This window comes from Hirsutella rhossiliensis, assembly GCF_020360975.1.
Source record: "Hirsutella rhossiliensis strain HR02 chromosome Unknown scaffold00016, whole genome shotgun sequence".
In the NCBI taxonomy this organism is placed as follows: Eukaryota; Fungi; Ascomycota; class Sordariomycetes; order Hypocreales; family Ophiocordycipitaceae; genus Hirsutella; species Hirsutella rhossiliensis.
The window spans coordinates 1,236,215-1,259,930 of record NW_025408682.1 but is presented as its reverse complement, the minus strand read 5'-3'; the positions used below and the strand labels follow the sequence as shown (position 1 = coordinate 1,259,930).

At 55.8% G+C, this 23,716-nt stretch overlaps 6 protein-coding genes across 6 annotated transcripts; 2 read left to right on the top strand and 4 right to left on the bottom strand.

The window, feature by feature from the left end:
• Window positions 1-1,118: 1,118 nt before the first annotated feature.
• On the bottom strand, window positions 1,119-2,346 carry HRG_10668 (uncharacterized protein; the record flags this gene model as incomplete). The annotated part of the gene is made up of 4 exons (XM_044869138.1): window positions 1,119-1,261; window positions 1,393-1,561; window positions 1,615-1,957; window positions 2,015-2,346. The coding sequence occupies 4 exons, from the start codon at window positions 2,344-2,346 to the stop codon at window positions 1,119-1,121; spliced, it is 987 nt and encodes a 328-aa protein (XP_044715880.1).
• A 387-nt stretch (window positions 2,347-2,733) lies between these two features.
• HRG_10667 (rpp20 subunit of nuclear RNase MRP and P domain-containing protein) lies at window positions 2,734-3,345 on the top strand (the record flags this gene model as incomplete). Its single annotated transcript, XM_044869137.1, has 2 exons — window positions 2,734-2,824; window positions 2,900-3,345. 2 exons carry the CDS (start codon window positions 2,734-2,736, stop codon window positions 3,343-3,345), a joined length of 537 nt encoding a protein of 178 aa, XP_044715879.1.
• A 691-nt stretch (window positions 3,346-4,036) lies between these two features.
• HRG_10666 (Outer membrane protein, beta-barrel) lies at window positions 4,037-5,037 on the bottom strand (the record flags this gene model as incomplete). Its single annotated transcript, XM_044869136.1, has 4 exons — window positions 4,037-4,253; window positions 4,319-4,416; window positions 4,478-4,700; window positions 4,787-5,037. 4 exons carry the CDS (start codon window positions 5,035-5,037, stop codon window positions 4,037-4,039), a joined length of 789 nt encoding a protein of 262 aa, XP_044715878.1.
• Window positions 5,038-10,080: 5,043 nt separating this feature from the next.
• On the bottom strand, window positions 10,081-12,522 carry HRG_10665 (endonuclease-reverse transcriptase domain-containing protein; the record flags this gene model as incomplete). Its single annotated transcript, XM_044869135.1, has 4 exons — window positions 10,081-10,437; window positions 10,507-11,562; window positions 11,619-12,309; window positions 12,446-12,522. The coding sequence occupies 4 exons, from the start codon at window positions 12,520-12,522 to the stop codon at window positions 10,081-10,083; spliced, it is 2,181 nt and encodes a 726-aa protein (XP_044715877.1).
• A 4,401-nt stretch (window positions 12,523-16,923) lies between these two features.
• HRG_10664 (reverse transcriptase (RNA-dependent DNA polymerase) domain-containing protein) lies at window positions 16,924-18,452 on the top strand (the record flags this gene model as incomplete). Its single annotated transcript, XM_044869134.1, has 3 exons — window positions 16,924-17,028; window positions 17,095-17,260; window positions 17,326-18,452. The coding sequence occupies 3 exons, from the start codon at window positions 16,924-16,926 to the stop codon at window positions 18,450-18,452; spliced, it is 1,398 nt and encodes a 465-aa protein (XP_044715876.1).
• A 2,042-nt stretch (window positions 18,453-20,494) lies between these two features.
• HRG_10663 (uncharacterized protein) lies at window positions 20,495-21,124 on the bottom strand (the record flags this gene model as incomplete). The annotated part of the gene is made up of 3 exons (XM_044869133.1): window positions 20,495-20,736; window positions 20,765-20,930; window positions 20,957-21,124. 3 exons carry the CDS (start codon window positions 21,122-21,124, stop codon window positions 20,495-20,497), a joined length of 576 nt encoding a protein of 191 aa, XP_044715875.1.
• Window positions 21,125-23,716: the final 2,592 nt, after the last annotated feature.

The following is a 23,716-nucleotide window of genomic DNA, read 5'->3' as shown; positions in this document are numbered from 1 at the left end:
ATCCGGCACACGAGACTCCGTGTTCGACTTTGCCTATTTGTCCCTCATAATAAGGAAGTGCGCACGAGCCCATAGAGTTTAACTTCCGATTTTGTCCCCAGTTGGCCGGCTGTGCCTGCGGTTGCTGTCCGGTAATCGAGAGGGCCTGATGAAGAGAAACGACGGCAATGCGGGATTTGTAAATAGACTCCTCCAGGGTATATGTTCCAGGCAAAGTTTTGAGCGTCCTCAGTTGGCGCAGCTGCGCCTTTTTTAAGCGGAACTGCTTCCTGAAAGCGGCAAGAGTCTGCACTTGGATTTCCGGAGACTGGTGGAGGCACACAAAACAACATCGACACCAAGTCAAGAGGGACATGAATCCGCCGAATTGGCCGCAAAGGGTGCACTCCTTGGTGCATAGTGCACGGTAAAAGTCGGAGAGTGAAACATCAATAGCGAGTCGTGTTCGTAACAAGGCGCAGAAGAGGTTTAGTCCATGCAAGACCACCATCCGATATTGCCTGGTAGAATCTACCGTCTGTCTCGAACAGACGTTTGTTTGTCGAAAGCTAAATAGAGATTGCATGTCCAGACGTAGCAAGACGTCATGCAAGAGTTCTAGGGGTAGCCGGTCAAGGGCACCGAGTCCCGTCTTACAAGCCCGCCGGAAGGGTGTGGCTATCGAGGGATGAATGCCCGCGTGTTGGCGGGGCGAGAACCATCAGGGAGAGGCAGTAGTCCTTGCGATGGTAGGACGTGACTCGAACAATGGCGTCGCTCTGCTCTTGGAGAAAATGGTATTCGCTGGCGGAACGGTACCCGCGAGGCGCAAGGGCAGCCATTCTCGACCTTGAACGAAAGAGCTGGTAATTAGACGTCGTCGGCGGGTCAGTATTAATAGTCACGATGGTCGAATAGGAGGGCGGCTGGCGACTCGGGGCGGATTAACGTTAGTGCCAAGGATACCGCACAGACTCAGAGGCATCTGTGCCTCTGTTCGGCAACCTCAAGTCTTTCGAATTGACCGCGCCGCGCCTGTAAGAGCGTCTCCTTTTTGCCCTTTATGGACTGTATTTATATTATATTTATATGAAAGACGGCTGACTCAGTTCTACCGTCTTTCCCGGAGCCAAGCCGGCTCATTGTCGAGTTTGCGTCCCCTCGCCGCCCATGTTGTCGTCGAAGAACCCGACGAGTGTCGCGGCCTGGCCGTACATGTAGATGGACATCCCTTCAGTCTTCGCTTTCTCGGAACAGTGGAGGCGGGCTCCAACGTGCGTGTCTCAACATATCTGCTTGTTTGTTGGGACAGGCGCTCCGCAGAACCAATTTATTTATATACAACCAAATCATCCGACTTGCCCACCTCTTCAAGGCTTGTTGCTGAAAGAAGTAGCGCCATAACACGATCACGCAGTGTTTCGAAGGGCTTGAGCGGAATAGCCGAGATCTGGATCGAGAGGGACTGTGGCACCGGCGGGGTAGTATCCGGATCATCAAACATATGTATGAGGGTACATGATATGTTTGTCGAGTACAAATGCATGAAATCGCCATCGCCTGAGGTATACAACAGCTTGGGCTATGCAAACGTTTAGCTGGGTAACAACAGCCAAGCAATTCACTTACGCTTACGCCAGACACCCGTTTGGTCGCTGCTGGCCCCAAAGTCCTCCATTGTTGTTGGGCAAGGGCTATCAGGACCGCCACCAAGTATGGCTCGTGCAAAGGCGGCGTGGATGAGAGCTTCCGTAGTTTGATTTTGGCCAACTTTGCGCCGGGTCGGTTGTATCCAATACCATTGCACGGTTGAAACAACTTCATCTCCCGCATACGAACAATATGGCGGTGGTCGATGTGCGCAGCGACTGGAGGCACCGGCCCGACATTGTCGCCCTCACACTCGTCCCGCAGGCAAAAGTACGAACAGGGTAGCAAGATGCTGCGATAGCCACCGAGGCAAAAATACAGATTGGGACTGTCCAGGGCAAGGTCAGATAGAGACGAAGAAAAGGCAGAGCGTTGGGCAACTTACAACCACTGCAATGGAACCTCGGATCCGCCCATGAGAACCCGGACAGCAGCTTCCGGGTGGCCATCTCCGCCATCAAAATAGCGATGGAACTTTGCTTGACGTCGAGCATCGCCAGGATAATTGAGCTTCATGGTCGCTGGAGGCACAGGGTGAGGTCCGCTAAAGGTGCACCGCAGCAGCTCAAGTTGCAGATTCGTCCAAAACAGAGGTTCGACGACAATGCGTGATCTAGGGTGGCGGCGAGCTCTTTGATGGATGGACATGGCCTCTAGACCGGCGGTTGCTCTCGAGGTGGCTCCTGCGTCGGTTCTTTGAGATGACGGCGCCTCCATTGCGTGAAGACGCGTGGAAGCCTATCATTGTCGCGGTGTGGGCGAGAGTCGGTGCCATGGAGAGGGATGACACCGGGAATGCACGAGGAAACATGCTTGACAGTTGACATGGGCACGGACTTTAGTTCATCCAGTGACGCTTGGGGTCCGCCCGAAAGAAAAGATACATACCTAACAACGCCTGTAGAGATGAGGGGCCTGCAGGTGGAGTGTAGCTTTTTACGCGTTTCCTCGTCTGCAACCCAAGCAAAAAATGCCCATTTCGCCGACCTCTACTCCGTATGCAGGCTGGTATTGACGGACAGCAAGAAACTTGGCCGAATTCTTGTTTAAAGCTCGAAAGAAACGGGCCCTTGGCGAGCGTGCGGGCACTCTGACAGCGTCATCATGACGGCCGCCGACGAGAACGATGCATCCCCGTCTGCCTCTGCGAAGGCAGCGACCAGAGCTGCTAGCAAGCTCCCTCCGATCCCAAACGGTAAGCTCTGCTCTGTATGCGCCAACGTTGCTGTCCGTCTGGTCTGGCCGCTAACAGCATACGGGGTCTGCAAAGGTGCCAAAATCCAGAAACGGCCCCTCATCCGCCGCCAGCTCCCTTCCTCGTCCAAAACCCCCGTCATCTACGTGTCCTCGTCGACGCCATTCATGTCCGCCGTCAAGCGCGTCCAGAAGCACCTCGACAAGTCACTGCGCAACGCCACGGCCGCCGCACCCAAAAACGCCTCGCTCCACTCCCGCGTCGAGGCCCTGAGGCGTCGCGGCGCCGACGCCGACTCCGGGACCAGCGCGACGGCGGTCACGGTCATGGGTACCGGCAAGGCGGTGCAGAAGACACTCAGCCTGGCGAGTTGGTTCGAGCAGAAGGCCGACTGTGCCGTCGAGATCAAGACGGCCACGGTGGGGACGGTGGATGATGTGCTCGTCGAGGGACTCGAGGGCGACGACGAGAGCCGTGTGAGGAGGTTGAGTTGCTTAGAGGTGGTGGTGCGATTGAAGTAGACCAAAATACGGTGTGAGTTGCTCACATGCTCTTGTCGGATGCCATGAGATATGGACAATGGATGGCATGGCGATCCGAGGCCAAACAAGTGAGTTGAGCAGCGCATCCTCCGTCCACCACGGCGGCGCTAACATGACCGGCAAGGCTTCAAGAAACGCCAACATACTGTTTCGATTTGCAACGAGAACAGGCCATGGATTCACATGTCACCAAGCAAGCTCACCTGCCAGCAATACCGCTGGCACTCGATGATCGCGATGCTGGACCGAACATGGTCCCCCTTGAAATAAGCAATTTGAGACCCAGCATGCAAAGTAATATTTACCGTGTTATTGGCAGCCAGGATATATCGCGCCGCATCCATGCGCCATTGCTATGCAGCACCCAAAGACAGATAGCAGAGGAAATCAAAAATCTTGGCCGGTCCTATGTTGGATTTCAGCCTGCACGATGCCAAACACCTCGCTCCGACCCAGACTCCGTCGCAAATCCTGCTCGCCGAGCGATAGAGGATAAGCCCAATGCAATGGGGAGCAGTTTCTCCCTTCAATCCCCGGCCACGAAATCTCGCGTCTCTCACGACATTGGAAAACTCGGCGTTATACGTTCAAGTCACGCGATACGCGCTTTTCATCCTAGTCAGCATTCATGATGGCCGACATATCTGGCGGGAGAAAGATGAAGGGCAACTCACTCGATAATCAACTCGTCGCCGCTCCACACTCCGCTGGCAATCCAGAGACCGCAGTTGACAATCTCGGCATAGCGCTTGTCGGGCGACTTGACAGTGGCAAACATGCGAAAGCCGTAGCGGCGCGGATCAATGTCCTTGGGCTGACGCGGGCTCAGCAGGGTGTCGAGGATGTCGCAGGGCCCGGAGAGGGAGCCTCGCGTGCGCATCTCGAGTCTAGATGCGGGACGGTCAGCACGGTGTTCTCGATCGACGTGAGCACGCCGGGGGGGGCGGCATACATGGCGGGTGGCTCGTCGGTTGTCTGCATGACAAAGGCGCCTTCGACGATGCGGATGGGTCGGAAGCCTCGGGCTTGGCCAAGATCATATCCGCCCGCCTTGGCTCTGGTCAGTCGTCGGATCAAGGCAGCCGCCGCACAAAGCCCCTGTTGGACGCACCATGACTCGCCCATGGCCGAAAGAGCCGGACCATCGTCCCGCGGAGACGGTGGTGATTTCCTTCTTGACGCGATTTTCGATGCGCGATGGTTCCGGGTTGAGGGCGACGGCGACGCGGAAGTCGAACTCGAGCGCTGGCATGGGAAAGCTGACGTCTGGACTAGGAAAGTGGTGAAGCGCGCGCTTGCAGGACTCCTCGACGCTTGTTTCACTTTTGCGCCGGCTGGCAATGCGAAGACGGTGTCAGTCAACAAGAAGTCGATTTCGCGACATGGTCGGCCGCTGTGTTTTCCACTACGGAGGACTCACTTGCAATCATCTCGGTCCGAGGCGGTATCGTCGGATTCGTCGCGGCTCGGGGCGGCGGCAGACAGGCAGGGAAACTTGCTGTCGGGCATGAGCAGGCGCAGGCCGGGGGTGATGTTTGTGTCCCAGTCGACCGAGTCGAGATCTTGGAGGCGGCGCTTGTGTGCCTCGCGGGGAAGGCAGGTGGTGGATGCAGTGGCGTCCGTCGGGGCCGTCGTCGGCGGGAGCGACAGCGTCTCGGTCTCGGTCGTCATTTTGTGTGGTGTTGGCGGGCAGTCGTCGTCGACTTTCTGTGTTTGGAGGTTTCCCCCCTTTGTCTTTTGCCGGCAGGTCTTTTGGCAAGGGAGCGAGAGTTGCGACGAGCGGCGGACAGTGGTTGGCGACGAGACGGGCTTGGGGGCCGGACGAGGGGTTGAGGAGGAGGATCAAGGTTATGCTCCAGGTTGCATCAGAGCGTAAAGGGACCTGTCACAAGGATGAGGAGCTGCGGAGAGTGACGTCTGAGGTACGGGCCGAGTTATATCTACATATAATATACATACATGGCCCGTATCGGAGATGGGCAAGTTGGTATAGGGTCGAGGAGCGGAGAGAAGGGCTCGGGCCAAACTGGGTAATCTCCATGGGCATCCGACGGGGGGGGGGGGGTGAGCGCAAGTACTAGGCCTGGCAAGTACTTGCAGACGAAGAGGCTTGCCAGGATTACTACACGTCGTGCGGACAAGAAAATGCCGGGCGGGTACGTTCCAGATACAAGGTGGGCATTGACTACAGTAGGCGACTGGACAAATGCCGTGGGCCTTGGGCTTGGCGTTGGTAGGTAAATGTGAGATGGTTTGATGCCAGCAGTTGGGGTGAAAAAGGGGCCGGCGGCCACGGCGTTCCGGGAGCGGCATCCAAAAGGCAGGGTAGCTAATTATCTTGGCCCGACGAGTAAGCAGCTGACTCTTGTCTGTCTCTAGGTGGCTCGCTCCTGTAATGCTTTGAAATCGGCATCGCGCTTCGCCTTACTCGCCGCTTTGACGATCCCAGCACACCGCTTACCAAGGCAGCTCCCACCTTCTACAGGCAGAGCACTGTTCAAAGAATAGACCAACGAAGCAAATGAAACAGAATCTTCAGTTATGCGTGCTCTGTGCATGGTCGCGGCATATTCGGGGTGCCGAGCCCGGCCTCGCGCGATTTGCCTCGGGGCGATTCATCAGGCCGCGCGGGGTGGAGCCAGCAGGGAAAAAGGGGGGCCGATGGACTTTGATTTTCATTTCTGAAATCCACCATCAAGCAACGGCGGTGGCGGGATCGTATCCGGGGTTGGTTATGAGTCGCAAGGGGGGGGGCGGATGAGTTTCTTATGATTGAAGTGCCCATTTACCTTGAGGCCTGTAAGAGATCTCGCACGAGAGGGTGTTGCTCGCAAGGCCTGTCGAAACGGGCAAAGACTCGACGAGTATGGTCGGTTTCCCATGCGCTTCCTTCCATCGTCGTCACCGGCGTCGTCAGCCTGTCTCGACTGGTGTCTTTGCTAAGTCTGTTGGCACAACATACACACGTGGCACCGTCTCGTGAGTTGTGCGCATGTTATTAATCACGGATGACGGACGGCTTTGGCGCGCACGCGGAGACGTGGCCTGCAGACAAACCCCCGTCCCGCGCGCCCCACTCGGCAGCAGCAGACTGTACTGTACTGTAGGTTCGTCTCAGAGGTTGCGGGAAAGTACTGTACGGGAAAGTGGTGAAATCCGGTGGCTTCCATCATGAGGGAGCATACTGGACGCTGTGGACGGGCTTGGGAAACGTGGCACACGCACACACATCCTTGGCGCACAACAACAGGCCGTCGTACGGACGCCGTGGGAGCGTGGCTTTTGTCTCAAGTTCATTGCTGGCTGGGACAAGCACAAATGGGGGGGGGGGTAAAAAGGGGGGCGAGTTCGCGGCCATCTCGCCTTAACTCCGCGGTGGGGCCTCCGAGGCAACTCGGCCGGGGCCGGCGGGCTGCACGGGCTCTTTGTCCTCGGCTCCTTGGGTCCACGCTGCCGTCTTTGCTCTCGAGTGTTGGCTTCGAGCTGAAGGCCGGACGACAATCTAGTGGAAATTGGCAATTCTCGTACTGTATACGGTTCTTATTCCAGCGCTCTTGGACTTTTTGCTGCATGTGCTCTGGTTGTTGTCATCTCTTGGGTTATAACCGCAAGCCGAGTGGTAAATTGCGTGGTGCTTGACGAGGGTATAACGTAGCGTCTACATCACGTCAGCATCATTTCTCATAAATATAGTTGCACTTGAAGAATAGGTAAGCGCACGCATGCACACCATCCTGCTTGCCACGGCGAATCTGGCGTTGTTATTATTATTATTATTGTATTTTCCGTCCAGCGACCTTTAGGTCGCTCAGGTCCCCGAGACGGGGCACAGGACGTGCTGAGCTGCTGGAAGTCTACTATCGCGGAGTAGGCCCACAATACGCGAAACGAAACGAGTACCAATCCGCGTCTTCTGCCCCTTCCACAGAACGTAAACAATCCACCATTCAGCATTTCATCGGCTCAAAGGCGCTTCTTTGCTCAGCCTGCTGCCCGTCAGCGGGACGTTCAGGCGCGACAGCCATGTCTTTCGTTTTGGCCTCACAGGGCCGGTTCCGGAGAGCACCCTCCGCCCGGCCGAATCTGGCGTTGATTTAGTTTAGTTTAGTTTAGTGTATTTTCCGTCCAGCAACTTTTGGTCGCTCAGGTCTCCGCAGGGGAGCACAGGACGTGCTGAGCTAGCAGGTGTCTACATTTTACATATCGTACACTTCACCCACTATCCAGCATTTCATCGGCTCAACGGCGCTCATGACAAACCTGTTGCCCGTCAGCGGGACGTCCAGGCATGAAGAGAAAGCTGTCCCGTGGTCAGATCAGCCAATTTGCTTCTGGGGCCTTGCAGCCCTTGATGACCTCGGCGATCGCATGGTCGCGAGACCTTGACGCCGCCCGAGATCGGAGCAGGTAACAGAAAGGATTGAGAGGAAAAGGTAGGGTGAGAGAGGAGAATGATGACCGTCTAGTGGCGTGGGCAGATCCTCCGAAGAAGGAGCTCGCTTTCGCCAGCCTGACGAATTTGTCAAAGTCCTTGCCGATTGCGCGGTTGATGGCTGCAGCCGGCCAAGGTGCAAGCCGCATACGATGCCGTGGCGCAACCTTTCTGCAGTAAAAGATGTGTGCTGGCTCTTTCGTCTTCCGCACGAGCACGTCAGTCGCGCATTGTCGTGACCAAACCTTTCGTGGTAGTCAGCAAAATCCCCATGGTGGGTTCTTGCTGCAAGCAAGTTACGAAGCAGGGGCCGAGAGAGCGCCAATTCTGACGGGCAGCTGGTTGTGGCTTTAAGCCTCAGGTCTCTGTATCGCTCCGGCGCAGAGGCTTCCCACCAGGCCTTGAAAGCCTCTTCCGGCTGCTGTCGGGCAATCTTTCGCAGGTGCGCTAGCGTCGGGACGTTATCAGCGGGTTCTGGCAGTGATGCTCCCGCCTTTGCCAGAGCATCAGCCTCCTCGTTGCCTGGGATGTCAGCATGGCCGGGGATCCAATGGACCTCCACAGCTCCGTATTTTCGCGCCAAAGATTGAAACTCAAGGAAGACCTCTTGCGAGGAGTCGCTCGGCGTGCCCCGTAAGCATGTTGCGGTCGCGAGGTTGTCGAGGCAGACAAAGATGCGGTCAGTTTCTGGAAGGCTCACCGCAGCCTTCAACCCCTCCAACGCACCTTTCGCCTCAGCGTCGAAAATCTCGGCGGGCCCGAGACGGCCCTTGTCGCGCAAGACGGTGGATCCGTCCCGATGAACAACATAGCCATATCCGGCGTGGCCTTCGGTAGAACGGGACCCGTCGGAATAGACGACCAGAGTTCGGGGCGATAGTGCCTGGAGCCAATCGCGAAATTTCTTCGCCGTCTCATTTTTCGATGCACTCTGCAGAGGCGCAGTCTGCTCTTCGACAAATCCGCGCTGCAGCAAGGCAGGCCTTGGGCAGCTTGGTAGCAATTCGTCGAGCGCCGCAGCCTAGTCCGGAAGGGTTTGGCTGCTTTTGGTACTTCAGCTTGATCATTTCATTCAGTATAGGGGCTTTTGGCCTCGACGTGCGCTTCACGAGCGGATGAGCTTCGTCCAGGGATTTGAGACGCGCAGCAAATGCAGTCCGGCGCGCCTCGAGCAGCAGAGGGACCGGCGGTATCCCTGCCTCCCGGTGCAGAACATTCGTTGGTGTAGTTCTCCACACTGGCAGGATAGCCCGAAGAGATGTGTAGAGTGCCTTGCTCATCTTCTTTACGAGGTGTCCGATCCTGGACGGTCCTTCCTTGCCCGGCTTGGTCCAGCGCGGGCGCGTAGAACCAGGATACCAGACCTCCGCCGCGTAGAGCAGCACTGGAATGACGCAAGCGCAGACCGCTCGTCGCACAGCGCTCGGTAGAGGACCATGCCTGGTGTTTGTCAGTCTCCTGAGATGGAAGGCGACTGCTTGCGCTTTGGCCGTCCATTTCTCGACATGAGTCTTGAAAGACAGAGTGCTGTCGAGCCAGACGCCGAGCCAACGCATCGCCCGGCCCGGCCGTTTCTCAAATTCGCCATGGAGCACTGGCGGCGCCGTCTTGGGCGTCGTTCGAGAGAAGTGCATCACTTCTGTCTTCTCAGGGTCGAAGGAGATCCGTTGGCGGCGCCCCACGATACAAGCTCACGCACATGATGAGATGCTTCGGCGGACGTCTCATCCAGGCTATCGCCGACGCAAAGGATGGCAGTGTCGTCCGCATAGCCGAAACGCCCTTTGAGCTGCCCAAGCGGTAGATTGGTTCCGTATACAGTAGGAAGAGGATCGGCGAGACTGGCGATCCTGTGGCAGCCCGCACTGGAGAGGCGATGAATTCGTTGCGATATCTTGATAGCGGATGCGTGCCGACCTGTCTTGCATAAACGAGCCGACCCATCGCGCGAGGTTCGGTGGCCACCCTTGCTCCCGTAGGCGAAGGATCAATCTGTTGCGGAGGACTGTGTCGAAGGCGCCCTGAATGTCCAAAGTCACCAATGTTGCAACCTGCTTGCAGGCAAATGCCTCCTCGATGTCATGAATCAAGGCAGCAACGAGATCCACGGCCGATCTCTTCGGGAGCGCGCCGGCTTGTTGTGGGTGTAGTACGCCGAAATGGACCGAGGCCCACGCTAGACGCCGTGCGATGAGCCGCTCGAGGCCCTTGCCGAGACAGGACAAAAGGGAGATGGGGCGCCAAGCGCGGGGTGTAGAGATCCCTGCGCCCCGGCTTGGCAATCATGACCACTTCTGCTTCTCGGAAGGGCTTCGGATGGTGGCCAATCCTGAGGCAGCCTTGATATAGCTGGTGGACGAGACTTCCGATCGCATGCCAGACAGCGCGGAGCATCCGCACCGTAATATTGTCGGGACCAGGGACGTATTCCCGGTGCGTAGCGTGGCGTCGCGGGTCTCCTCCGGAGAGACTCGGTCGGTGAAGGGTATCGTCCTATCTGTGTTCACGGAGATCCACGGATCTGGGATGTCGTCGTTCGCCGTGCGCCGTTCCAGAGTGGCTTGTCGCAAGGCGGTGGCCTTTTCCAGCTGCGTCTCATACACTCGGTCGTCAATTTGCAGGAGGAGCTTGAAACGGACCTGGAGACTTCAGCCAGCGGACCGCCCTGAAGACGGAGGCGCTATCGGTGAAGCTGTCAATCAAGTTACGCCAGTAAAGGCGCTTGGCCCGGCGCACCACGCTATGGAGCTCCTCTTGGCTAGCTGTACTTCTCGGTCGAAGCCGAGAGAGTGAACTCTCCTCCACGCGCGGTAATTGGCCGCCGCCTTTGCGCATTCTTCAGTCCACCACCGCGCACCATGCGTAGTCTTACGGGCAGGTCGACCGGCAGCTCTGGCTGCACAACCAAGAAGGTTCACGAGCGCCGACGCAAAGCTGTCGAGCTCGGAAGGAGATGCCGTGGTGATCGGGATGAAGGCGGCACCGGCCTCCACTAATTCAATGAATCGCTTCAATTCCTCGTCGGAGTTGAGATGGATCTTTCCTATTGGAAGGGGTGCCAGAACTTGTCCTGGCAGCGTGATACTAAGGGTAAAATGATCGGAGCCGGTTGCTAGATGATCCTCGACAACAGCGTCGGCCAGAGGTATGTTGCAGAAGGCGAGATCAACCGTATTGCCGTGTGCGTTGGTCGGGACATCGACAGGATTCAGTAAGCCGAGTCGATTGTCCATTGCCCAAAACGCTATTTCTTCGCCGCGGTCCTCTCGTCGACCGGCCTGCCAGCTGGGATGTTTGGCATTGAAATCACCAGCAACAAGACACTTGTCCGGTACGGTCCACTGAAGCAAGATTTCAAGGGCTCCGTCGTGGTACGGCTGCCGATAGAAGTTGACGACTGTTATGCCGTTGACGGTGAGCCAAAGGATGTCACGAGTCGCCGCAGGTCTCTTTTGATCAGCGACGAGACCTGCGGAACGCCGGACGTATGTCATGACTCTCGGGCGAGTGTCGCGGCCGTCCCAGTCGTTGACGGGTGAGAAGGTGTCGTAGGCCTGATGCGTCTTAGTGAGGCATCGGCCATCTTTCAGTCCTGTCCATGGCTCCTGCAACAAAATAATGTCGTATTGTTCCGAGTCGGCCAACGCAAGGGCACAATCGTGTGCCGGCGGAATCTTGCCTACGTTGGCTTGGAAGATTCGCAAGATCCTCCTATCGCTTCGATTGCGTGGAAAACAGCGAGGCATTAGGGTAGCGTCACAGGACTAGTGCGTCGTTTCTTCGATGGGACGACAGGGAGGAACTGGTCGCCGTCCCTTACATGCGGCGGCGTTGTGGCCACAACGATGCATGGGGTTGACGGCGCGGCTGGCTCGTAAATGGCGCCCATGTCGGAGCTTCCATCTCCTCCAGCTGCCCGCGGCGCCGTTGACTCCAAGGAAAGTATCTGCGGCCTGCCAGGGCTCTGATCAGACTGGTCGGACACTCTGGCCTTTGGAGTCTGCCGCTTCTGCTGCGCAGAGAGCTGAACTCCCATCTGCCGTACCAGGCTCTTCTCCTCCTTCGTCAGGCGCCGGACCATGCCGTGAACGCGCTTGGGGCGGGCAGGGCATTTGGGGTCATCCGCGCAATGGGGTCCAAGGCAGTTTGCACACTGCTCGAGGGCGGTGCATTCTTGGCTACGATGGCCGGTTTTGCCACAACGCCTGCAGCGCGCCGTTCGATCGCAGCTGTGTCGAGCGTGGAAATCCCAGCACTTGTCACATTGGCTAGGAATGCTGGGCTTGTCGATATAGCGGGCGAACCGGCTGGCGCCGAACAGTCGCCAGGGTCTCTGCGTGGGTTCCAGGAAGGATACAATAAGGGTCTTGGTAGGCATATCGCCCGAGTCGTGTCGCGAGGTCCGTATGCTGATGGGCTTCAGTCCGGTTTGGCAGGCAATTTCTTCTTTGACCGCCTCATCGAAGTTGATCTCAACGCCGCGTAGGTCCGTGAGCCTACGGGGCAATCGGCTACGGCATACGAATGCCATTTCTGGCTAATCTCTACGGCCGTCGCGTCCAGATCTACGGCCCAATCCGCCTGTCGCTGCACGAGTAGTTCGCGCGTGGCCACATCCGATGCCAGGATGGCCCAACCCGTGTTTACCGGGAAGGCTGCCGGGATGCGGCGTAGGTCGATGCCGACTCTAGCGGCGATGTGGGCCCGGATAGCGTATCTTTCATGGTTTCGGGCCGGAGCATCGGCGTCAAGTCGGACAAAGACACGCAGGTCTTCCTTGGGTGGGACCACGGGCGGTCGTCCTTGGAGACGAGTGGTGGTTTGCTGTTTTCGCTGTGGTGGGGCGGAGGCCGTAATGGCCAGCTGTCCTTGTGTCGTTTTGCCGGATGCGAGAACGCTGCTGTACGTAGGTTTCGGTGGTTCCTCAAGGTCGGCGAGCGATTGAGTCAGAGGTTCAGAAACTTGGTGGCAACTTGCTTTGCGATGCTATTGTGGGAGCCGGACGTGAATTGTTTGGCTGTCTGTTCGAATGATTCGCTAAAGGCCCGAAAGACTGCCAGCTTGGCATCATGGGCTGCCGTTTGGTCGCGAGCGATCTTTGTAGCCGCTTCGATGATGGAGACAGGTGCATTTTCCGTGGACCCGGTCGAACCAGGGCCATTCGGGATTATTTCCGGCTGCGTTCCTTCCGCGACGGCAGCGTTGGGCGTGTCGCTGGGAGACGTCGGTCGAGGAGCTGCTGAGCCGCCAGGGTTGAGACATTTGGGCGAGCCTCCGCCGGAGAGGACAGTAGGTGCTGAGATGCACGGGCTGCTAGATCAGGTGGCGATTGTATGTCGACAGCACAGGAGCGGCGCGCGAACCTGAGGCTGGTGCCATGGCCGCTGCCGGCGCTTTGCGCGGCGCTGTTGCGGAATTTTCAAGAGCACTGTTAAGCGAAAAGCTGTATGGATAGGCTACTTCCTTAACACTTGCGTGCCAAGAAAGTAAAAATGCAGGGAAGGGTGAATCTGGCGTTGACAGGCTGCACCACCAGGCTTTAGGGTAGGCGGCTCGTCAGCTGACTACAGCAATGTGGATTATCTAAGCAGACACCCGTCTCCGGGAGCCAATAACGTAATCCACCCCCTTCCCGGTCAGACCCCCTACTCGGTCAAAAATTCCCCACCGACTAGACCCGCACCTTACGCGAGACAAACGGAGCACAATACCACGACATATTTACTCCAAGAGACAAGTAACTCGATTAGGACTATCTATTACACGTACGGGCAGTGTGTTCAAAAGACCTGCACTTACTACACCGTGGTGGTGCACGCTGTCTTGGGACACTCAGCTCTTCTATAAGTCGTTGGTCCCGCTCCCTTCTTCCCGCCGTCGCTTGGCCCGCTCATCTTCCTTTGCTCTCTGTTTCTTGACCCGCTCCTCTTCCTTTTCTCGCCGTAGCTTGAACCATTCCTCGTTCTCTTGTCGCCGTCGCTCGGCCCGCTCTTCTCCTTCTTGTCGTCGCTTGGCGCTCCTCGTCCTTCTCTCGCCGGCGCTTAGTCCTCTCCTCTTCTTCCACTCTCCGTCGCTTAACCCGCTCTTCTTCTTCTTCTCTCCGTTGCTTTATCCTAACCGTGCCCTCTGCAACCGATAGAGTACCGCCGTCGCCAATGTATTCACGGCGCTGTTCTTTCTCTGCTTTCGCCGCTGGTTTTCTGACCGAAGTTGCCGGTTTTCGTCGGCAAGGAGGGCGGCGCTGTGCATGGCCATTTGACATCCTTTGATAAGCTGGTTGATAGCTTGTGAAACTGGCGAGTCTGTATTTTGTGGCCGGCGTTGAAGAAGCCTTTCGGCGTGAGTGGTAAGCTGGTTGACGTTATGCGGAGTCTTGGCTGCTTCCAGGCTCTTGTTGGGACTTGGAGTATTCTTGTCGCCGTGATCGTTACCGACTTTGTCAACCTGAACTTGTAACCGCGATAATACTCTGTTTGGGTCAAACGGAAAAAGGCCTGTTGCCATAAATCCGCTTCGGATATTCGACGGCGAAAGTGCTTGTCGGCGAGTGTAACGGGCTGAGCCCGTGAGGGTCTCGGCTCCGCTCTCGACAAGACCCACCGGAGCTCCGCTTATAAGCTCGTGCCATCTTCGAGAGCTTTCCTTTCTTTTCTTTTCTTCTTCTTTTCTCCTTAGCTTTAGGATACTCGTCGCAGTCGCTCAGCTAGTTGTCAACACACTCAGTTGAGACCGTTACATTATCCTAAAGCTCCGCTTTCATCGTTAAAGCCTTTGATCACAATCAATTGGCAGCGCTGTTCAGTTCCCTTTGTGGGTACGCGGAGTGGCAGTAGCTTGGGCAATCCTGTGTGGAACGCCCGCGACGAAAGTGCGTGTGTGTACGGCGCCAAAGCCAGCTTGGCTCGCGTCGCGTAGCTCTCATCTCCCGAGCAAAGGACGTGGAGCGTCAATCTGCTCTCCGTACGGCGTGCGGTTGAGCGAGAAGTACGTGATTGCTGCTTGGCTCCCAGTGTGGACGGCAGCAGCTGGACTAGAAGCCCTGTGCAGAACGTCCAGCCGTGTAGGAAGGAGCCTTCGAGGCGTTGATAGCGTTCGACCGTTGTCGAGATATCCCTTCCGTATCAGACTTGCTGTGTGATCAAGTCGCCCTCAGTCCTGAGAGCCGAGAAAATCTTCAGTCATGGAGGCAATCGATTCCCAGCAAGGTTCTTTTGAGCCTCAATCGATGATGCAAGCCCTGGCTGCAGTGATGGACAAACTAGAAAGTGTGTGCAAGCCAAGAGGCCGAACGCGAAGAGATGCGATCGCAGATCCGAATCCTCCAAACAGCCGTCTCAACTCCGACTCCGGCAAATGAACCAGTCGCTCCTATCGACCGATGTCCGACAACACGCCTCAATCGATCGAGACATCCGAAAGAATCCCATCAAAGAGGGTAAAACCAACCTTGCCTGATCCGCCGAAATTCGATGGAACCAGGAAAAACTTCCGTCCCTGGTTCTTAGAGATGAAAGCGAAATTGGCTGTGGACCGACAGGCATTCGACAATAAAGAAGCACTCTTCGCCTATGTGTACTCCCGGTTGGCGGAACAGCCCAGAACATGGCCGCTGCTTATTACGAACAGGGCGGTATCGATGGTGCTCGCTCCCCAGATCTGTTTCTCGACTACTTGAACCGTCGGTACGGGGACCCGAACGCAAAGGCACGAGCACTGGATCGACTTCGATCGTTGAAGCAGAAGCCTGATGAGAGTTTCGCCAGTTTCTTCCCAAAGTTCGAGAAAGAGCTTGCCGATAGTGGCGGTGGCGAGTGGGCCGACGTGGTGCAAATCAATTACTTGGAAGGAGCAATTAATAATAGGCTCAAGTCGAGTCTCGTCAGTGCCGTCAGTCTCCGAAGGATTTCAACAGCTACGCCGAGCTACTCTTGACGATTGGCTCGCGCCTAGATAGCCTCAATTTCCACCAACGACAACAAGGCCGCGAGCAGAGGTCAAGAAAGGAGTATGGTCGTTTATCCGAACCGCTCGAGTCCCGACAAAGCCCCGTCACCCGGATCGCCAACCACGTCGTCCCCGTCCGATGATCAGATGGATTGGGAACCCGTGAAAGCAAATCGGTTGATAAACGGCAGGAGGGCCCCGGAGGAAAAGCAATTTGTTCCGTTGGAGGAGCGCAAATGTTACGAGTGCGGGAAGCTTGGCCATCTTGCGGCCAAGTGTCCGGGAAGGAGCGGCGGCAGCAGAGAGTCAAGGTCCGTGTCGAAGAGAAGACAAGAAGCTCGAGCAAAGCACCAGAGCCCGCGGAGAGTTCTAGCGGGGATACCTCCGATGACCATTCGGAAAACGAGTAGCTCCTGACGAAAATCGCCGTCAGGAGCGCGCAAAGGCTGAGGCGGAATGGGCAACTCAGAAGGACGAGATGGACTGTGAAGGCCTCTACGTAAATTTCGGTATCAATCGAGTATTTCACCACGGCCTTCGTTGACTGTGGTTGCCTGTGTTATGGGACCATCAGTGAGCGCCTTGCCCGCAAGCTTCACCTGCCGCGTATTCCGATTAAACCTCGAGCGTTGGAGCAGGTCAACACATTCTCACCCGAGGCCATCTGTGCCGTGACCTACTTCGACTTCGATATCGACGGGTACCAGAAGAAAGAGCTTTTTCTACGTTGTGCGAGACCAGACCGATCCTGTGATTCTGGGCAAGAAGTGGTTGAACCAGGAGGATGTCACCTTGCGATTATCGCAGAACCTCTTGCATATCGGGACGCACGACCATTGGGTGAAAGGCCGAGACCCGAAGGAGGAGGAACGGTGCAACATACGAGGACAGGCGGCGTTCGTGTTCGCCGGAATGGTTCGCCGAGCAAGAAAGTTCAAGCATCGAGACGATGGAGTGCGGATCTTCGCCGCAAGCCTGAAAGACATTGAGAAGGCATTGACTCCGAGGAAGAAGTCAGACCCGAGAGAAGCTGCCCCGTCACTACCACGAGTACCTATCCGTCTTCGACCGCGACCAAGCGGACCAACTCCCACCGCGTCGTCCGGGGTGTGATCACAAGATTCAGTTAGAGAGGTCCTGATGACAAGGAGAAAGAACCGCCGTGGGGACCATTGTACGGCATGTCACGAGAAGAGCTCATTGTTCTGCGAAAGACTCTCACTGAGCTACTCGACAAGGGTTTCATTCGAGCAAGTAGTTCTCCAGCGTCAGCACCAGTTTTGTTCGTGAGGAAGCCCGGTGGTGGTCTGCGCTTTTGCGTGGACTATCGAGGATTGAATGCGATCACCAAGAAAGACCGATATCCCTTGCCGTTGATCGAGGAAACTTTGCGGTCGCTGTCCAAGGCCAAGTGGCTCACCAAACTTGACGTTATCGCAGCATTTCACAAGATTCGCGTCGAGGAGAGACGAGTGGAAGACAGCATTCAGAACACGTTACGGACTCTACGAATGGCTTGTCACGCCATTCGGGTTGACGGTGCTCCGCAACGTTTCAGCGTTACATAAACCACACGTTGCGAGATTTCCTCGACGAGTTCTGTTCCGCTTACATTGACGACATCTTGATCTACTCGAGCGGTTCGCTCGCAGATCATCGCAACAAAGTCAGGCAGGTCCTTGCTCGACTGCGAGATGCAGGCCTGCAGATTGATATCGACAAGTGTGACTTTGAGGCAAAGAGTGTCAAGTACCTGGGCTTCATCGTCGAAGCCGGGAAAGGTATCCGCGTGGACCCGGAGAAGGTGCAGGCAATTCAGCAGTGGCAGCGACCCCGTTCTGTCAAAGGCGTCAGAAGCTTTCTGGGGTTTGCCAACTATTACCGGCAATTCATTCCCAGATTCTCCAACATCGCCGCGCCTCTAACGGCGTTAACAAAGAAGGATGCGGTGTTTGCGTGGTCGAAGGAGTGCGACAAGGCCTTCGAGGAGTTGAAGGCTCTTCTGACCAGTGCGCCGGTCCTTGCGCAATGGGATCCGGATAGAGAGACGATTGTGGAGACGGATTCATCCGGTTATGTCACAGGAGGGGCGCTCTCGCAAAAGGGCGATGACGGCATCATGCGGCCTGTGGCCTTCTTCTCAAAGAAAAACGCACCGGCGGAGTGCAACTACCCAATCCACGATAAAGAGCTGCTGGCGATCATTCGCTGCCTTGAGCATTGGGACGCCGAATTGAAGAGTGAAGTCCTTTACCGTTTTGACGGATCATCTCAACCTCCGTTACTTCACCAGAAGCAGCAACTGAGTGAACGTCAGGCGCGATGGGCTGAGACGCTATCGCGGTACAGCTTCACCATCAAGCATCGACCGGGCAAAGAAGCCGTCGTACCGGACACGCTGTCTCGACGAGAACAGGACATGCCGCACAGCGCCGAAGATGATCGGTTGCAAGGACGACGTGTTCAGCTGCTGCAACGTAACAAGGGTGGCCTGGTGACAAAAGTCAAGAGCGGTTATGTCACCAAGGGCGACACGGATCAACCCGATGACGCAACAACTGACCAAGACGACTCAATCGAAAACCCTTTCTCGGACCCGGAACTGCAGAAGTTATGGGACGAAGGTGTCAAGCACAATCGTTATTGGCTCATCCGAAGGCCGTACAGCAAGGCGAGAGGCGTCTGCCGTCGCATTGGGGACTGCCCGTGATGCTCTCGGAATGCTCGATTGACGATGGACAGCGGCTCTGCTGGCGAGAGCGAATTTGGGTGCCGAACCACGAACCCCTGCGCACGCGGCTTATGCAGGAGACGCATGACTCAACGCTTGCAGGACACCCCGGACGGGACATGCTGAAGTCCTTGTTGAGCCGCAAGTTTTATTGGCCAGGCCTCGATTCAGACGTGCGTCAATTTGTGAGAAATTGTGATGTGTGTGGCCGAAGCAACATTTGGCGAGAGAAGCGTCGCGGTTTATTGAAGCCGCTACCTATTCCAGACAGGATCTGGTCGGAGCTGTCAATTGACTTTGTGACAGACCTGCCACCAACCAAGTCGAACGGTTCGACCAACCTTATGGTCGTGACGGACAGACTGTCCAAAGTGTCGTTCTTGAGTCATTGAAGGACATCACGGCCGAGACGACGGCCAGAGCATTGCTACGGAACGTGGTGCAACACCATGGCGTGCCGCGCGCGATCGTCACTGACCGTGGCACGCAATTCACCAGTAGACTATGGCAGAGGCTCTGCGAGCTGCTACGCGTGAAGCAAAGATTGTCTACGGCGTGGCATCCCGAGACTGACGGTGCAACAGAAAGGGCGAATCAGGAAGTCGAGAGATATCTGAGGATCTTTGCTGCTTATGCTCAGGATAACTGGGAAGAGCTGTTGCCAGCGGCCATGATGGCCATCAACAATCACAACTCGACGTCGACAGGCCTGAGCCCGTTCTTTATCACGCATGGGTATCATGTTGACCCGATACAAGTCAAGGAGAAGTTACGGACGGACGGAAGGTCCCCAGTGACCAGGGCTGAAAGCATTGTGCAACGATTTCGAGAGGCAACGGAATGGGCCCAGGCGGCAATTGCGTCAGCGCAAGAGCAGCAAGAGAAGAACGCCAATTCGCGAAGACAGCCGTCAGACCAGTTCAAGCCTGGAGACAAGGTATGGCTGCGACTTCGCAACATCCGATCAATCGGCCATCAAGAAGCTCGATTGGCTGTCGGCCAAGTACACCGTCCTGGAGACCATTGGGTCACGCGTGCAGGCTGGACACGCCTCCGGGAATACACAACGTGTTCCACGTGTCGCTCTTACGCTTAGCAGCGGACGATCCGCTACCGTCACAGACGTCGGATGACTACCGCCCACCGGCCATTTTGACGGACGATGGCGAGCTGTGGGAAGTGGAAGAGATTCTGGACAGGAAGAAAGTCGGGAGAGAGTGGAAAGTGTTGGTGAAATGGGTCGGATGGATAGGTCCGACGTGGGAGCCAGTCAAGTACGTCGCAGACACAATAGCACTGGCTAGGTATGAAGAAGTTCATGGGAAAGTTGGATCGAAACCACCCCAATCGAAACGATCGAAACGGGGAGGAAGGAGGGGTTATTGTAACGGGCTGAGCCCGTGAGGTCTCGGCTCCGCTCTCGACAAGACCCACCGGGCTCCGCTTATAAGCTCGTGCCATCTTCGAGAGCTTTCCTTTCTTTTCTTTTCTTCTTCTTTTCTCCTTAGCTTTAGGATACTCGTCGCAGTCGCTCAGCTAGTTGTCAACACACTCAGTTGAGACCGTTACAGCGAGCGTCTAAGTACATGGGAAGGAAGTCCTGCTTGTCGATATGATGGATCCCAGCGAGCATTTTCTCTTGAACCTTTCGGCCGTATATGGTTTTCAACGGCGAAAAGCACCCGACATCAAGAGGCTGCAAGAGATGTGAGGAATGTGCAGGCATTTGGAGTACTACGATGGAATTGGCCGTACAGTACTTGTCAAATTCCGGCGTGACGTGACTGCCGTTCCGTCGAGAATAAGAAGTCGATGCGTACCAACCGTACGGCGCCGTGTATTCGGATCAAAGACTTCCTTTAACCAATTCAAAGCAAGGTCGTCGGAAGTCCAGCCATTCTCACTAACGGCGATATGCCAGTCATCAGGCACTCCTGATTCGTACCAGCTTGCTTGGTGTAACTTGCCCTGGAAGATAACCTTCGCCGGTAAAGCCCAACCTTGGCAGTTGATAGACTCGATCACAGTAACCCATTCTCGATTTCCAGGCTGCGTGAGTACTGCCCGACCTCGCCGGTCAGACCGGGTAAGGACTCTCGCCGTTGCAGCGACTCCATTTGAAACCCCGTCTCATCAAAGTTATAGACATCCTCGTCAAGAATCCCCATTTCTGTTTCGTCGCCGCGACTCGATCGTACCATCCTTGGATCTTTTGGGGTCTTCGCATTTGGCTCGTTGGTAGTCGTATCGGCGAGTACTTTGCCTTGATTTCGCCGTGGCGGCCAACAAACTTCCGCACCCAGTTTTCCCCGACAGGATCTTTGCCTCGCTCGGAAAGCAATAAGTTGGCCATCCGACGAGTGTAAGCCACTGTCGGCGGCATCCTCGCTCGTCCATCGACAAGATCCATTGTACCAGGGCAGTCTCTTCCGTCGCCGTCAACTTCAGGTTGTTCATCTGAGCGTCGCGTCGGCGAATGACACCGCGCAGTCGATCAGATACTGTCGATTGAGGACGTCGTATGCGGCCGCAGCCTTGCGGTACTTTTGAATTGGCCCTGCTGATAGGCCCTGACGGCGAGCAGGACCCGTTCTTCGCGTGGAACCGATTGGTCTCCCGTTGCCGTCATAGTGCTCGGTTTGTCTTGCCATAAGTGTGGGTCGCCGCGTGGAGACTTTTTCTGACCGAGTAGGGGGTCTGACCGGGAAGGGGGTGGATTACGTTAGAGGCGCGGACCCCCGCGCCTTTAAAGTCGGCGCGGACGTCCGCGCCTGTTATGTAAGCCCAGGCGGAAGATAGTCAGGCCGCCCCTGACCTGTACTCTCCTTTTCTTGCATGTGGCAAACTGTCGCACAGAGAGCCAGCCTCATATAGCATACCATCTGCGCTCAGAGTAGTTGTCCGCGGAAGCGATGCTATAATCCGCATATTAAGGTCGAGCGCCTGCATGCGTGGTGCTTGGACCCCATTGAGGCCAAAGCTCAAACGCAGGCTGCATTAAACCTCGCAGGCGGCCTCGGTTACAAGGGTTCTGCACCACGTCCACAAAGCAGGAGTTTCCTTTCCTTTGTGTATAAAGAGCTGCTCACTGTCGTGCACTACAGCTAGCTCTTCAAGATAATTCCAATATGGGGCTTACTGAATTCCCTGACGATTGCCTTCCTCCTGAGGCCAGTTCGACTCGCGAGTCTCTTCTTGCCTCAATTAATGCGTGGGCGGCTCCAAGAGGCTATGCCTTCACCACAGGCAAGTCCACGAGAGACCCGCGGTCCGGAAGACGCACAGTCATATTTGCCTGCGATCGTGGAGGTAGACTTGGGGCTCATACAAGCAAGGACCAGAAGCCAGCTGATCGGCAACGGTCTACAAGCTCCCGTATCACTGGATGCCAGTTTTCCATCAATGCGAAAGAGAGCCTTGATAAGTCGTACTGGTATGTCAGGCATCGCCCAGGCGAGGAGAAGTCGGTCCACAACCATGAGCCCAGTCTGCATATTACAGCACATCCAGCTCATCGTGCCTCTCCTCAACTGACCAGTCAGCTATTGGGAACCTCTCAAGCGCTGGCATAGCACCAAAGGATATCCGGACATATATGCGCCAGAGCTCTCAGACTGCCCAAGGAGCGACACAGCAAGACATATATAACTGTATCGCACAGCGCAGACGAGAGCTCCTTGCTGGCCAGAGCACAATGCATGCCCTTGCCAATGAGCTTGACAACGAGGGGTTCCAGAGCCGCATACAGCTTGATCATGATGGCCGAGTCACAGCAGTCTTATTCGCACACCCAGCGTCTCTAGGATACCTCAACGCATACCCAGAATTACTACTGCTAGACTGCACATACAAGACGAACAAATATAAGATGCCACTGCTCGATATGATCGGCGTTGATGCCTGTCAGCGGTCATTCTGTATTGCCTTTGCCTTCCTCAGTGGTGAAGACGAAAATGACTATATCTGGGCACTGGACCAACTCCAATCGATATACGAGTTATATGACATTCGCCAGCCATCGGTTATCCTGACAGATCGCTGCCTCGCCTGCATAAACGCAATTTCCCGGTGCTTTCCTGCGTCCAAGTCTCTGCTTTGCATCTGGCATGCGAATAAGGCGGTGCTTAGCTATTGCAAACCAGCTTTCGACCGTGACGATGAGGACTCTAATAGTGATGAGAGGTGGGCTGAGTTCTTTGGGTATTGGCACTCAATCGTGGGCTCGAAAGATGAGGAGACATTTGATCAACAAGTTGAAGAGCTCGAGAAGCGCTTTGTGCCACGATACGTCAAGGAGGTTAGCTACATACGGAAACCTGGTTGGACCCGTATAAGGAAAAGCTCGTCAAGGCCTGGGTCGATCAATATGCTCACTTCGGCAATGTGGCTACTTCCCGGGTGGAAGGCATCCACGCATTATTGAAGAGTCACCTTAAGAAGTCAACATTAGACCTCTTCGAGGCAACGAGGGCAATCAAGCAAGCTCTCCTCAACCAACTGGCCGAGCTACAAGCCAACCAAGCCAGGCAGCATATACGGATGCCAATTGAGCTCTCTGGAACCGTATATAGCACGGTACGTGGCTGGGTATCACACGAAGCCTTGCGACAGGTTGCAAAGCAACACAAGCGCCTCAACGAGAAAAACACCCCATCTTGCACAGGCAGCTTCACCAAGTCTCGCGGTCTCCCTTGTGCGCACGCATTACAGTCTCTCATAGTGGAAGATCTGCCCCTCCGGCTACAACATTTTCATACACATTGGCGCCTTCGACGGGATAACAAAGAGATTGGTCAGGTCCTCATAGAGCCTCGTCGGCGACTAGACCAACTTGTCGCCGCATCAAGGATATCACAGTCATCCACACAGCGCGAGCCAAGTGCATTTGAAGCCATAGAGTCAGATCTACGGCCAAGGCGCCGCCTACATGCAGCAAATGCCACCAGCAAGGGCACATCATGACATCTCGCAATTGTCCTTTACGCTATAGCGACATACTGCAGCAGGCAGAGGCACGGGCGGCACAGACTGCAGAGACTGCAGCAATTGCAGGGACTGCACAGACTGCACAGACTGTACAGACGGTAGCAGTTCCAGAGACTGCGCAGACTGCAGCAGTCATGGAGAAAATGACAGTTGCAGTCACTACAGTCTCTGCAGTCTCTACAGCAATTGCAGAGACTACAGAGACTACAGAGAATCTATTATATGATGACCCACGAGCCATCTATCAGAGGTATGTC